The sequence below is a fragment of the Conger conger genome, chromosome 3 (assembly GCF_963514075.1).
Source record: "Conger conger chromosome 3, fConCon1.1, whole genome shotgun sequence".
Classification (NCBI taxonomy): domain Eukaryota; kingdom Metazoa; phylum Chordata; class Actinopteri; order Anguilliformes; family Congridae; genus Conger; species Conger conger.
The window spans coordinates 12696331-12712723 of record NC_083762.1 but is presented as its reverse complement, the minus strand read 5'-3'; the positions used below and the strand labels follow the sequence as shown (position 1 = coordinate 12712723).

General features: G+C 45.8%; 1 protein-coding gene across 1 annotated transcript in view; it reads right to left on the bottom strand.

The window, feature by feature from the left end:
• LOC133123204 (serine protease inhibitor Kazal-type 1-like) overlaps positions 1-16393 on the bottom strand; it is a 29895-nt gene that overhangs the window by 4775 nt on the left and 8727 nt on the right. The window contains exons 2-4 of the mRNA XM_061233539.1: positions 5722-5783; positions 3678-3865; positions 2232-2302 (exon numbers count right to left, since the gene is read on the bottom strand). Of these exons, the coding sequence (XP_061089523.1) occupies positions 2232-2302; positions 3678-3726 (120 nt within the window). The 5' untranslated portion in view covers positions 3727-3865; positions 5722-5783. The remainder of the gene's footprint in view (positions 1-2231; positions 2303-3677; positions 3866-5721; positions 5784-16393) is intronic.

Sequence of the window (16393 nt, the reverse complement as noted above, 5' to 3'; positions counted from 1 at the left end):
CCACCTTGTAGCAAAAGCACAAAAGCCACACACAATAGCTGAAAGCCTCATCCTTCCTGCAGCAATTGCGAAGCCCACCGCAATGCATGGTGAAAAGATTGCAAGTGCGCTCAAACAAATCCCCCTCTCCAATGATACCATGTCCAAGCGCATTAACGAGATCGCTAATGACATTAAATGGCAGCTAATCGAGAGAGTAAAAACTGCCGGTTTTATTTGCAGTCAGACGAGTCTACTGACTTGATTAATGTCGCGCACTTAATGGTATTTATTCGCAACAGTTATGACGGGAAACCTGACATGCTGTTCTGCTCTTCGATGGAAGGAAGGTGTACCGGTGGTGACATTTTTAACTGTCTTAATGGTTGGATGGAGGAGGCAGGGCTGTATTGGAATAACTGCCTAAGCATATGCACTGACGGTGCCGGAGCTATGCTGGGGGAAAATAAAGGACTGAAAGCAAACGTCCTTAGCGTTGCACCACACGTCAAGTTCACTCACTGCATTATCCACAGGGAAGCCCTGGCATCCAAGACACTTGAGCCCGATCTTAACGATGTTCTCCAAACAGCAATCAAAATAGTGAATTTCATAAAATCGCGCCCACTAAATTCCAGACTCTTCGCCCTTCTCCGTCAGGAAATGGGGTCTACATATGAATCCCTTCTTTTCCATTCAGAAGTAAGGTGGCTTTCACGGGGCAAGGTTCTTACACGCCTGTTTGAGTTGCGAAGCAAGGTGCGCACCTTCCTCAGATGCGCACTCCCCTCTTGCGCACCATCTCACTGACTCGAAATGGATATCACGTCTTGCTTACCTGGCATGCATATTTGACAAATTAAACACTCTCAACATGTCACTACAAGGCCTCAACACTAACATCCTGACCCTCTCCGACAAAGTGAACGCTTTCACAAAAAAGTTGCAGCGTTGGGAAGCTCGTGCGGAGAGTGGGGATTTTGAAATGTTTTCGGAGCTGCATGACTTTTTGGAGGAGAATGACATGAATGCAATTCACTGAAAGCCTCAATTACCATTCATCTCCGAAGTCTCCTCGACAAATTCCATCAATATTTTCTCACGGAAAATGTAGAGCATTATGACTGGATACGACAACCATTCACCAGCTGCTCTTCAAACGACCGGCAGTCTGAGCTCGAGGATGCGCTGATTGAGCTGTCCAGCGACCGCACATTACAGACGTTGTTTGCCTCAAAAACACTGGATGAATTCTGGCTGTCAATTGCGCAGGAATACCCCGGGTTGTCCAGGGCTGCCATGGACATTCTCACGCCATTCTCACGACCTATCTATGCGAGAAAACATTTTCGTCTCTGGCCTATATAAAAAATAAATACAGATGTCGGCTCAGCAGCGTGGAGGAAAATCTTCGTGTCGCCGTGTGCAGCATCAATCCAATAATTAACTTGCTATGTTCGCGGAAGCAGGCCCATCCTTCTCATTAACATAGCCTATGTATGTTATTAAAGAAAATAAACCAAAGGAAGAAACTAAAATAAATAAAGTGAGATCGTTATAGCCGTGTCTCTGTCTCTCTCCGCCTCCATATTAGCTGCTCTGGTGTCTCTTGTCGCCCGTTTTAGATCGGGACTGGATCTGATGATTTGTGCATTTGTTTAATCGTGATTGCTCTGCTTGTTCCGGTTCTTGTTCGTTTTAATAAATTGTTGTAGTCTAGGCTATTTCTTACATTGCCTTATTCGTTTTGGCTTGATTGGCAGTTGTTAACATGGGTTTGGAATGGGTTTTGGGAAAGTGGGGTGGCCAGACCTCTCCTGTTTTTTTTTGTGGGGTCGCCAGACAAAAGGTTTAAGAACCACTGTCCTAGGTAACATGCAGTCACTGTGTACATTTTCACATGCCACTAGTTAAGTAGATGAATACTTATTGGAGCTATATGAGAGACAGTACTCAACCCCAGGGCTGCCCATCCCTGTTCCTGGAGATCTACTGTCCTGTAGGCTTTCAGGACGGTAGATCTCCAGGAATAGGGTTGGACAGCGCTGCTCTAAATACACTACATAGCATTTCATATGACTTAATTATACAATTTTTCACACAGTCAAATGTTGCAGGTGTTGGAACCATTTACTTGCTATACAACTTTATTCTGTTTTGCATGTTTTGCATGTTTGAAACATAACATATAATTAGTTCAGTACATATAATGGGTGACTTTTTTTCAAACTTGTTTTACTTCACAACATAACCTGTCGGTCTTGATAATGCCACAGCCTCCTGGGCTGGAACGGATTCAATCTCTGTCCCATCACTGAGATCACTGAAAGAAAGAATTGGAAGTTAAATGGACATTTTTGACTGGACACACTCCAGATCTCGGTTGCACCTGGAGATCCTGGCCATGAATACCAGGAACAATGTGTCTAACACCCACATTTAATTCATTTTTAAAAGGATGTGGTCAAATATCTATTCCACAGTTTATGCATATTCCCTGTTGCAATTTTACAGGTGGTGCTACTGCATGTGTTGCTTGGACAATATGCATATAAAATAGTTTTTGAGCATGGGAAAATGGTGGAAATGTAGTGATGAGCAAACTAAATATGAGAAGAAGGAGATTATTATATTGTAATTATAATAATTCTTATATTGCAGCTTTAACACTAAAATGCTGCTCAAAGTACCTTTAAGAAATGCATATATACACATATACAAGTTATACACACAGTGCATACATGTTAATGGCTTTAGTAAACAAAAGCTATGGGCGGCCTGTAGCGTGGTGGTTAAGGTAAATGACTGGGACCCGCAAGGTCGGTGGTTCCAATCCCGGTGTAGCCACAATAAAAAAAAAGAAATCTGCACAGCCATTGGGCCCTTGAGCAAGGCCCTTAACCCTGCATTGCTCCAGGGGAGGATTGCCTCCTGCTTAGTCTAATCAACTGTACGTCGCTCTGGATAAGAGTGTCTGCCAAATGCCAATAATGTAATGTAATGTCTATTGCTTCACAAGCTCTTAATAATTTCAGGCAGATGTTTGTGTGGGTTTTCAGAAACTAGAGTATAGTAAAAACAGCCAGCAGAACAACATGATACATTAAAATATCTTGAATTCATATGAGGATACGCCCTACATGTCACAAATACTGTATTCCTCTTGCCTTGATAACAACCTGCAATTTGTGTTGTAAAAAGGTATTTTTTCTCTGGCAAAAATATCTGAGGATGTTTCCTCAAAATTCAACATCCCTTAAATGTAATCCATAAAGAGAAAATTCCGTCACAATCTCCACCTTCAACACCACAGGCACACTATGCATTCATTCATTATCCTAACCTGCTTATCCTGAACAGGGTCGCAGGGGTGCTGGAGCCTATCCCAGCATACATCGGGCGAAAGGCAGGAATACACCCTGGACAGGTCGCCAGTCCATCACAGGGCACACACACCATTCACTCACACACTCACAACCTCAATTTAGACTCTCCAATCAGCCTAACCTGCATGTCTTCGGACTGTGGGAGGAAACTGGAGCACCCAGAGGAAACCCACGCAGACACGGGAAGAACATGCAAACTCCACACAGAGAGGCCCCGGTCGACGGGGATTCAAACCCAGGACCTCCTTGCTGTGAGGCGACAGTGCTACCCACTGCACCATCCTACACCATTTTTGTCCCTGGACTACTCACCAGACAGAGAGAGCAGCACCAATGTGCAGACCAGGATTGTGAGTTTCATGGTGCCTCTGAGGTGGTCCTAATGAGAGTGTGGCTGCTGGTGTGTAGGTCTCTGTTTCTGTCTGATCTGCTCCCACCTCTCTACTTTATAGAGCCAGAGCCAGTCCTTACCATCCTCCCCTTCATGCACCAACATTTGACTGAGAAAAAAATATTATTGAGTGATATTCAAAGCATTTGAAGCTGTGCCATTGTTTCTTTTGATAGACTAATCATGTGGCCTGTGCATTGGTAAAGTAATAGCTTAAACGTGTACAATAAGTTGTCGAGCCCATAATGTTTTATTGCTTACTACCAAACTACCATTGCTAGCACTCAACAGCCCAACTGTAACTGCGCTATGACTGAGATATGCTGTGATATGGTCTTTCTTTTGTGAACAACTTCCAAACCCAAAAGGGCACTCGTAGCAACCCTGTTTTTTCTTTCAGTGGTCTCAGTGACTGGACAGAGACCATCCAGAGAGGTGAGGCATTATGGCGCATAAGTCTGATATTATATTGCCAAGTAACAAGCCTTTGAAAAAAAAGTCTCTCCTTACCCATGAGCACTGAACAACATTTAAAACAGACGAAAGTTTTACAACAGGTACCAACAACCTATATACACTCAGTGAGCAAGTTATTAGGTAGACCAGCTTGTTAACGCAAATATTTATTCAGCCAATGATGTGGCAGCAACTAAATGCATAAAAGCACACAGACATGGTCAAGAGGTTCATCTGTTATTCAGACCAAATGTTAGAATGGGGAAGAAATGTGATCTAAGTGAGTTGGACCGTGGCATGATTGTTGATGCCAGACAGGGTGGTTTGAGTACTTCAGAAACTGCTGATCTCCTGTGATTTCCACACAAAACAATCGCTAGATTTCGCAGAGAATGGTGAGAAACAAAAAAAAACATTTTAGGTGGAGTGTGGGGTGTTAGGCCAAACGCAGACACCAGAGTTCCTAAAAGCTGTTCGCAATTGAACAACCACTAAATCTGCAAAGCAGACTAAAGGGACAGGAAAACAAAAAGATAAAAGGAGGAATAACCTTTAACTGAAAACTACCCCACCGGGGAAAACCTCTCACAAAGGGAAGGATAAAGAAGGAGAACTTAAATAGATCCCAATGGATGTAAAAAGAAAACTTGTCATAGCAAATAAACTAACACAGGGAGAGTAGACTCCCCCAAATACGATTCCCAGGGAAAATAGAAGGGCATTCTAACAAAGAAGACTCCCACAAACGCTTTTCCTAGTGAACCAGCGACACCGTTTACCAGCTTCAGCATAACACAAATTACACAGAAGCACCCAAGTGCTGTCAGAGGGTTTATCATGGGTGCAGACTGATTGCACAGAAATTACTACACCTGTGAGTAAATAGGCTGAAAAAGCTGTCAACCGACCAAATCACAAAAAAAACACACTGTTAATGAGAGATGTCAGAGGGGAATGGGCAGACTGAAGCTGGGAGGAAGATGACCATAAATAACCACGCATTACAACAGTGGTATGCAGAATAGCATCAAACCTCCAAGTGGATAGGCTACAGCAGTAGAAAACCAATAAGTAAAATTAATACCTAATGAATAGCTAATAAAGTGCTCACTGAGTGTATTATAACTCTGGTATTCTAACTGTGGTATTTGAATGTGTTGTAAAAATATGTTCTTCGGCCCTTTCTACCATAGTAAATGGCGGGAAGTGTATTTACACTAATGCTTCTCATATTGATAAAAAAAACAAAATATGAAGAAACTGATGTCCAGTATGATCATTTTCAGACCCCTCTTGGACCGTCAGACTCCACTTCTGTAATAATATGAAATAGTCAACAGAACTGAGGACTGCATGGGCCAGCAGTATAATGCTGTTAGACAACTGGCCTCGACCAGCATTCCTCTCCTAAAGTGGCATGTGAAAATGTAAGCAATATTCGTAAGTTACCTAGGATACAGCCCTTTGCTGAACGGATACACGATCACATAAACGTAAAAAAACACGTACCCCGTTCCATTAATGGCTGCTCTTTCATGTCTTTCCCCCAAAGGCTGAATGCTCGGACCGTTCTGAAAGAGGGATGTGTATCAGAATTTGCGAGCCTGTATGTGGCAGTGTTTGCTCTGTTACCACAACACGTAAGTTGCAGGTTTCTTTCCTTCACCTGAGCATTGAGGGTTTTCTGTTGGACAACAAAATAAAACGCACAAATAAAACGTACAGAGTGCACAGAAGTTGAGAGTTATGTTTCGAGTACGTTTTATATACACTGTTCCTTGCCATTCAGTATAATGTCAAATGCAGTTGTTTCTTGTGCCTCTATGGCCAAAACATTTGGTATAGTCGCAGAACAAACAATGGTTTAAAGGCGAGGACAATATTTAACCAACAGTGAGAGACTTCCATAAGAAAGCAGGTGGTCACCTTGAACGGGCAAAAATAACACGTTTCTTTGTGAAAGAGAAAGACCGATATGAGACGGGACTCCGCTGTTGTACTGCATGGACTCAGACAGAGGAGGCTTGTCTACATATGCGCCAGATGATAATGTGGCAAACTATAGATTATCAGAATATTTATGGACACAAATGACAGGAAATCTAATGGATGTGTTTAATATAGTTAACCACAACATGTCTAGGACATGAATCACACCCAAAAGTTATACACCCCCAAACATATATGAATTTGCTATATTCAGATCAAGAAATAGAGAATCCAACCTGAGACTTGTTTTTATTTTGGAGAAATGTAAGTAAATTGCATACAGATGACCCAAAACAAGCAAAGATTGTGAGGGAGACCAAAGTTACCAATGTTAAATTGAATAACCACTGGTATAATCTAGGAACCCCTCACAGATGTGTGGGCCATTAGAGGAGAGGGAAAAAACAGAAAACGGGAAAGAAACTCCCTGGCAAAATGCCAACTGAAACAAAACCGCAAAATCGGTCAAACAGTGTATGTGCAAACCAGCACGGAATGCCCGAAGAAACGGGCGAGTTTCATGTGAAAAAAATACTGGAAAAGGGAACCAAAACTCCCCGGCTATTCGACAACAGAAATTTAACCTGACCGTTACGTCAGGGAAAAATGAGATTCCTCAACCTGTCTCGATAAGACTAAACCTCAGAGGCGAACTCCGCTAGTCGCTCCTCTAAACTGAAGAGGGCTTAAGAAACCAAAATAGGGAAGGTCCAGGGGAGCCACCCAACCAAAGAAAAGCCGAACTACTAGGCCCTATGCTTCTCATTAATTCTAAAGAGGTTACTGAATGCCTTCCCAGACTAAAAGCAATTCAGTCCTCCAACTACCTCATTTTCGGCTCAGTGTATGTGTCAAAATGAAACACCAAAGCCCAGAGCAGCTGACTGCAATCGGCAATGATTACGCCCGCATTCTGCATGCGGAAGGTCATTTCTCATGCTGAACGTGGCTGGCGCACCCTCTGGTGGTCTAGAGAGGTAAAACCCGGAATTTCCATTTGTAGGCAGGGGAAACCATGACAAAGAATTCAGAGGGTGGCTATTTAGTCTCCACTTTCTCAAGTCTGAGAGACACATTTTATATTTCTATGATTATGTTCTGTTCAGCAAAGAGCCATATCCATTTTTACATGACACTAGTTTACTGGAGTAGACAGATATTTACAGGAGCAAATACGGCATGTGAACTTGTCTGCTGGTCAAGGCCAGTTTTCTAACAGCATACAGTAACTCATAATGCTGGCCCATGCAAACCTAGGTTCTGTTAACAATTAACAGAAGATGAGTCTGACAGTCCAGCAGGTATCTCACAAATCAGACTGAACCTCAAAGCAGACTGGATTATTTTTACATAACTGTACATTACCAAACATTTATATGGTAGACATGACTTGGGAATTTTTAAACATCATTTTCATTGAAACATGTATTGGTCTAGGGCGGCATGGATGGTGCAGTGGGTAGCACTGCCGCTTCACAGCAAGGAGGTCCTGGGTTCGAATCCCGGTCAGCTGGGGCCTCTCTGTGTGGAGTTTGCATATTCTCCCCGTGTTTACGTGGGTTTCCTCCGGGTACTCCGGTTTCCTCCCACAGTCCAAAGACATGCAGATTAGGCTGATTGGAGAGTCTAAATTGCCCATAAGTATGAGTGTGTGAGTGAATGGTGTGAGTGAATGGTGTGTGTGCCCTGCGATGGACTGGCGACCTGTCCAGGGTGTATTCCTGCCTTTCGCCCAATGTATGCTGGGATAGGCTCCAGCCCCCCTTCGACCCTGTTCAGGATAAGCGGGTTAGGGTAATTAATGAATGAATGAACGTATTTGTCTATCTGACTTTTTCAAGAGAATGGTATGCATTAAAGCAAGATTGAAAAAGTATATGAATGTAAGGATTCAATGTATATGTTACATATTAATGTAATGTTAAATTGGCTAATTGGTGAAGCCACTTGCAGCACTGTTTTATAGAGGAGACTGAGGTGGTTGCAAAGGCACCCAAGCAATCCCCATTAGCAGGAACTAATCACCTACCTCAAATATGAAGTCCAGGAAATTTAGCTGAAACCATTGAAGGAATGTTTTCAGCTCAGATAAGAGCTGCTACCTGGTATAAAATAAAACAAACTTTTGTCTGTGTCCCTTATTTTAATTAATAGTTGACATAATTTCACATTTCCCAAAATTATCAGGGAATGATAACTGTTTACCCATCCAGTAAGATAGTGCCCTGGGGGAAGAGCCTAGAAGGACCGCATCTTTATGTGTAATCTGTAGACTGCAACCTTCTGGGTAATCTGTACACCACTAATCTGTACACAGCAGCAATAAAGTAATTCAGCATTCAGCATGTGCATCTTCCCTCTTTACAATCTATGTGATACGATGCATGTTAACAGTGGGCCTGCAGTGATATATGACTGGTGATGAGGCTCCTGTCAGAAACTCATAGAACAGAAGTCCACTTAGTGATCCTATCAGAAACTCATAGAACAGAAGTCCACTTAGTAATATATACACACAGGGTATGAGGCTTTCCAATACTATGTGTAAACAGACCACAGTACTGCCTGGCCAATAGTTTTTAAGAAACCTTAAAGTTCAATGCAATACAAAGGCACAACACAATTACACATTAATAGAATCTCAAGTAAAACAGTGTCAAGTAAAACAGCTGCAGGCCTCAGTTTTTAGAGTCTGAAGTAGACTTTTTAAATTAATTCTGTGCATGGATGAGGTACAGTAAAAAGTGGCAGGTTCTGGGAGCGGAGGTTGTAGGAACTTGTTTTCCAGTTAAAAAGGCAATTTAAATAGCCAGGGAGTTGGCTTTAAGAATGCCAATGAAGCCATCTACGGTTGTATAATGAAGACCTGCCTTTTTATACAAATCACAGCAATGTGTAAGGGATTTAGCATTTGTGATAAAACATAAGGCTCCATGATAGACATGATAGACTCTATAGTCTGAAAAGTGGTAGCAGCAGCATGCATATAAATAACATCACCATAATCAAGTACTGGGAGAAATTAAGCTACGACCAGTTTTCTCAGAGCGGCAAAATTAAAACATGTCTTATTTCTAAAATAAAAACCCTATTTTATCTTTAGTTTAGATTGTCAACGTGTATTTTAAAAGTAAGCTTTTCATCCAGCCAGACTCTGAGGTATTTATAAGTAGACACCTTGAAAAGCAGACATTGACATTGAAAGCAGCAGACTGTCAGCCTGACCTGGAGAAATGCATAGCTTTGATGCCAGCTTAAGTGTCACGTTTCAGGTCTGTCTCGCCATGTTTTATGTTTATTCATGTTGTCTTAGTCACGTAGTGTCTTCATGTATTATGTTAGTCTAGGTTCGTCATGTTGTTTAGTTATGTTTCGTTACGATTTATTTTCTTGTCATGTTTAGTTATGTCTCGTTACGATTTATTTTCTTGTCATGTCTAGTTATGTTTTCGTACGATTATATTCCTGGTTATGTTTAGTGGTTATCGTCTTAGTTTCGCGTTGTGTCATGTTTTGATTTATGTTTATTATTACGTTAACTGGTCACGGTTTATGCATACACTTTTACATGTTTTTCCGCAAACCTTGCGTTCCGCCTTTTCTCTCTCTCTCCTTCTGTCATTCACTTCCTAATTGTTTCTATTTGTCTGTTTACTAAAACTACTAACGCTAGATCAGGATTGGGTAGAGACTAACAAACAAATCATGTGTTCATGTTACCTTACGTTTCTCGTGCATGTCATTTACTAATTTACTAATGCTAGGGCAGGATAGGTTTATTACTAACGATTACTAATCTCCTTGTTAAACTTGTCATCCATCGCACCTGTTTTCCATTTCCTTGGTACGCTCTAACTAATTGTCTACACCTGTCTACACCTGCATTTATAGCCCAGTCGCGCAACTGTTCACTGCGAAATTGTCTGCCTCTGTTTACCACGCAACTCTTGAGCATTATTTACTGTTTGATTACACGTTACGATCCACGCCTGTTTACCGACCATTGTTTATTGATTTCTGTTTTGTGACCATCGTTTGTTTTTTGACTTCGTCCTTGCCTACCGTTTTTGTACTTTTGCTTCGCTGATTGTTTCATGGTTTCGACTCCCGCTTCGTCCACGACTACGCCTCTGCCTGCCGTCCGTCTGTTCATCTGCCCCGCTGACAGCTCTCCTGCTACCGGACCTCCCTGCACGTCTACCGACTACGAGTTTGCCTCTTCCCTCGGCACCGTGCTTTTTGTTTGTTTACTTTTTGTTTGGCTGGATCTATGTGTATGGACTTTGCTTGTGTTGACTACTCTCCTGGGATTCGTCCCGAATAAAGCCCTGAGGAGTCGTGCATTTTGGGTCCAACCCCCACGCACCCGTCTCAGAACAATTTTGCCACAATGGACCCTGCTGACTCTACTGCCATGTTCCACGCCCTCCAGGAACAAGGAGCCATCGTCCAGCAGCATTCACAAGGAATCTCCGAGCTTCACCTGGAGATTCGTGAACTGTGTGCGGAGATGAAGAAGCTCACTGTCGCGGTCCTGCTACAACCACGGGAGGAGCCTACCCACCCACCCACATCCCCAGCGTTCAACCCCATGCAAACCTGGCAATTCCGGGAGCCCCAACAACCCCCCCCGGAGAGGTTCGGTGGAGAACCTGAGAGGTGCAAGGCTTTCCTACTCCAATGTGACTTCATATTCAGGCAACAGCCCCAGACCTACAACAGCGACGACCGTCGGATAGGCTATGTGATGGGACTGCTGAAGGGGAAGGCATTGGACTGGGCTACTGCAGTGTGGACCGGGGGTTCATCTCCTCCTCGTTACCCGTTTTTTTCCAACACGCATCCAGCGACCAGGAGCCATCCCAGAGACTGATTGCTCTGCGCCAGGGACGGAAGACCGCGGCAGACCACTCCATCGACTTCCGCACCCTCGCGGCGGCCACTAGTTGGAACGATGCGGCGTTGGCGAATCTCTTCCTGGCCAGCCTGAGTGAGACGCTCCAGGACGAGTTGGCGCGACTGGACCCCATCACCCAGCTCGACCAACTCGTGCGCACCACGATCCGCCTGGACAACCGTGCCAGACTACGCCGGTCGGAGAGACCGATCCTTCCCGGCAACCCGTACCCCAGGCAGGGGCCAAATCCTCGACATGAGGAGCAGCAGTTGGAGGGACCCGAACCCATGGACCTGTCCCGGGCCAGTACCAAGATCTCTACCGAGGAACGAGCACGCCGCAGAACCACCGGCTCGTGCTTCTACTGTGGGAGGCCGGGTCACACCCAGGCTCGGTGCTCCTTCAGGACCAGGCGACCAGTAGAGGTGAGAGCAGTCGACAGGCATGAGGGTTCTGACAGAGACAACCATCGTCCCATGCTCACCACCCTGCTGATTCTTCCCGACGGAACAACCCGGGTTAACGCATTGGTGGATTCTGGAGCGGACGCCAACCTCATCGACGAAGTTCTGGTGTCTGAACTGAACATTCCCACCCTCCCTCTACCCCACCCTGAGAATGCGCGGTCGCTGGATGGAAGGACGTTCTGCCGCATGACGCACATCACTATTCCCGTACAACTGATCATTTCTGGGAACCATCGGGAGATGATCCAGTTCCGCGTCATCCAGTCCCCTAATGACCAACTTATCTTGGGATTACCCTGGCTCCAGAAACACAACCCCACGATCAACTGGAGTTCTAACCAAGTGCAAGCATGGGATCCTAAGTGCCATCTGTCCTGCTTGCGTTCCGCCCCACCACCAGCAGAGGGAGTGCCAGCTCTACCACAGACTCCCAAACCCTCCCTGGAGAGGGTCCCCTCTCCTTACCATGACCTGGGCACAGTGTTCTCCAAGACACAAGCTCAGTCTTTGCCGCCTCATCGGCCCTACGACTGCGCCATCGAGCTCCTTCCCGGTTCGTCACTCCCCTCTAGTCGTCTATACAACGTCTCCAGACCAGAAAGGGAGGCTATGGAGAAATACATCCGTGACTGCCTGGCTAACGGACTAATTCGCCCATCTTCCTCTCCCGTCGGTGCGGGATTCTTCTTCGTTCAAAAGAAAGATGGCTCCCTACGCCCGTGCATCGACTACAGGGAGCTGAACAACATCACGGTGAGGAACAAGTATCCTCTGCCCCTGATGGACTCCGCGTTCCACCCACTTCACGAGGCCACCATCTTCACCAAGTTGGATCTCCGCAACGCTTACCACCTGGTCCGTATCCGTGAGGGCGATGAATGGAAGACCGCCTTCAACACCTCTCTCGGACACTTTGAATACCTGGTCATGCCATTCGGCCTCACCAACGCTCCTGCTGTCTTCCAGGCCCTGGTTAATGACGTTCTTCGGGACTTGTTGGGCCGCCATGTGTTCGTCTACCTGGATGACATCTTAATTTACTCTAATAATGCCAAGGATCATGAGAACCACGTCAGGCAAGTGCTACAGAGACTTCTAGAGAACAGATTGTTCATCAAGGCGGAGAAGTGCGTCTTCCACTCTGACACAGTTGAGTTCCTTGGATTCATCCTTGAGAGGGGACGGATCAGGGCGGATCCCAAGAAGATTCTGGCGGTCACCGACTGGCCCACACCTACCTCACGTAAGCAACTCCAGCGCTTCTTGGGATTCGCCAACTTCTACCGAAGGTTCATCCGATCCTATAGCCAAGTGGTCTCCCCTCTAACCAAGCTCACGTCCCCTGCGGTGCCATTCCGGTGGAGCCCCGAAGCTGAGACGGCCTTCACCAAGGTCAAGAGACTGTTCTCTTCTGCTCCCATCCTGGTTCACCCCGACCCCACCCGCCAGTTTGTGGTTGAGACGGATGCTTCCGACTCGAGGGTGGGAGCTGTGCTCTCTCAGGTGGCGGCCGCGGACAACCGACTACACCCCTGCGCTTTCTTCTCCAAGAAGCTGTCCCCGGCGGAGAGGAATTATGATGTCGGAAATCGCGAACTGCTGGCAGTCAAACTGGCGTTGGAGGAGTGGAGACATTGGCTGGAGGGGTCCGAGAAGCCGTTCATCGTTTAGACCGACCACAAGAACCTGGCATACCTCCAGACAGCCAAGAGGCTGAACTCCCGACAGGCCAGATGGGCACTGTTCTTCGGGAGGTTCAACTTCTCACTCACCTACCGCCCGGGTTCTAAGAACGTTAAGCCTGATGCCCTTTCTCGCCAATTTAACACCTGTCCTGAGCGTGAGGTTCCTGAGAACATCCTTCCGGCCTCCTGCACCGTGGGGTCCGTCACCTGGAAGATCGAGTCGGTGATTCAGAGGGCTCTACGGGAGGAACCCAATCCTAGGCCCAACCCCGGATTACGCCTATACGTTCCCGCAGCCGCTCGGACACAGGTGCTGCAATGGGCCCATTCATCCCTCCTTTCCTGCCACCCTGGCTTTACCCGCACCTTGGCGGTGCTGAAGAGGAGATTCTGGTGGAGTTCCATGATCCCCGACACCAGACGCTTCATCAAGGCATGTACCACCTGTGCCAGAAGTAAGGCCTCCCACCAAGCCCCGGCTGGTCTACTCCAACCTCTGCCTGTGCCCAGCCGACCCTGGAGCCACATCGGCGTGGACTTCGTTACCGGACTTCCCCCTTCCGAAGGTAACACCACCATCCTCACTGTGGTGGACCGATTCAGTAAGGCGGCCCACTTCATCCCCCTGCCAGGGTTACCCACTGCCCAAGAGACTGCAGAGGTACTTATCAAGGAAGTGTTCCGCATCCATGGAATCCCCTCAGACATTGTATCCGACCGGGGCCCACAATTCATTTCTCAAGTGTGGAAAGCTTTCTGCCTGGCCCTCGGTGCCACAGCCAGCCTCTCATCCGGCTACCACCCTCAATCCAATGGGCAGACCGAGAGGGCCAACCAGGATTTGGGAGCTGCGCTACGTTGTGTCTCTGCCCAGAATCCGGCCTCATGGAGCAAGATGCTCACCTGGGTTGAGTATGGGCACAACACCCTTCCATGCGCCGCCACCGGAAAGTCTCCATTCGAGATCTCTCTAGGCTACCAACCTCCTTTGTTTCCCGACCAAGAAGCTGAGATCGCTGTTCCCTCCCTCGCCACCCACATGAAACGATGTGCCAAGATTTGGAGGGACGCCAAGGCCGCGCTCTTACGCACGGCAGATCGTAATCAGCGTTTTGCTGATCGCCACCGCACTCCAGCTCCGGCCTACAAAAACAGGTGACTCCGTCTGGCTGTCCACTAAGGACATTCCCCTCCAAGCCACTTCCCACAAATTGCAACCCCGCTTTATTGGTCCCTTTAAGATCCACAGAATCATCAACCCTTCCTCTGTTAAACTGTCACTCCCTGCTTCCCTTAAGATTCACCCCACATTCCATGTCTCCTGTATTAAGCCTGTATCCTCTCACCCCATATGTCCCCCGGATCCCCCACCACCTCCCCCCCGCATTATTGACAACCACCCTGCTTTTACTGTTAACTCTTGAACATTCGTAAGAGGGGCCGTGGGGTTCAATACTTGGTTGACTGGGAGGGCTATGGCCCTGAGGAGCGTTCCTGGGTCGCTCCCAGTCTCATTCTGGACAAATCGCTCATCAGAGACTTCCATCGTGACCACCCTGATAAATTCCAAGGACCGCCAGGAGTCGGTCGTTAAGGGGGGGGTCCTGTCACGTTTCAGGTCTGTCTCGCCATGTTTTATGTTTATTCATGTTGTCTTAGTCACGTAGTGTCTTCATGTATTATGTTAGTCTAGGTTCGTCATGTTGTTTAGTTATGTTTCGTTACGATTTATTTTCTTGTCATGTTTAGTTATGTCTCGTTACGATTTATTTTCTTGTCATGTCTAGTTATGTTTTTGTACGATTATATTCCTGGTTATGTTTAGTGGTTATCGTCTTAGTTTCGCGTTGTGTCATGTTTTGATTTATGTTTATTATTACGTTAACTGGTCACGGTTTATGCATACACTTTTACATGTTTTTCCGCAAACCTTGCGTTCCGCCTTTTCTCTCTCTCTCCTTCTGTCATTCACTTCCTAATTGTTTCTATTTGTCTATTTACTAAAACTACTAACGCTAGATCAGGATTGGGTAGAGACTAACAAACGAATCATGTGTTCATGTTACCTTACGTTTCTCGTGCATGTCATTTACTAATTTACTAATGCTAGGGCAGGATAGGTTTATTACTAACGATTACTAATCTCCTTGTTAAACTTGTCATCCATCGCACCTGTTTTCCATTTCCTTGCTACGCTCTAACTAATTGTCTACACCTGTCTACACCTGCATTTATAGCCCAGTCGCGCAACTGTTCACTGCGAAATTGTCTGCCTCTGTTTACCACGCAACTCTTGAGCATTATTTACTGTTTGATTACACGTTACGATCCACGCCTGTTTACCGACCATTGTTTATTGATTTCTGTTTTGTGACCATCGTTTGTTTTTTGACTTCGTCCTTGCCTACCGTTTTTGTACTTTTGCTTCGCTGATTGTTTCATGGTTTCGACTCCCGCTTCGTCCACGACTACGCCTCTGCCTGCCGTCCGTCTGTTCATCTGCCCCGCTGACAGCTCTCCTGCTACCGGACCTCCCTGCACGTCTACCGACTACGAGTTTGCCTCTTCCCTCGTGCTTTTTGTTTGTTTACTTTTTGTTTGGCTGGATCTACGTGTATGGACTTTGCTTGTGTTGACTACTCTCCTGGGATTCGTCCCGAATAAAGCCCTGAGGGGTCTTTATATTACTATTGTTTCTGAGTCGTGCATTTTGGGTCCAACCCCCACGCACCCGTCTCATTAAGATCACTAAAAGCAGCCTGCCTAGAGATAAATTGTAGAGTTGTTTGCCACTGAGCTAATGTTATTTATGTAAATAGTGAACAGGACTGGACACAGAATAGACCCTTGGGGTACACCGCGGGAAATTAACTTGGAAGACGATTTCTGACCATCAGCATGAACACTCTGAGATCTGTCTGATAGATCATTTTTAAACCAGCTAACTGCTTTGGGGCTCTTATTTCTAGTTTTTCTTTGCCAATATTACCATTGAGGTGAGAAAATTTTGACTCTTTTCAAGCTTTGCAAATGGGGTAAGAATATTTCATTTGTCAAGCAAATAATAGCTTTAAAAAAAGATAATATTTAAGATTTTAAGTCTAATTTCAAGACTAAAATACTTGTTAAGACAGGCCTTTTGG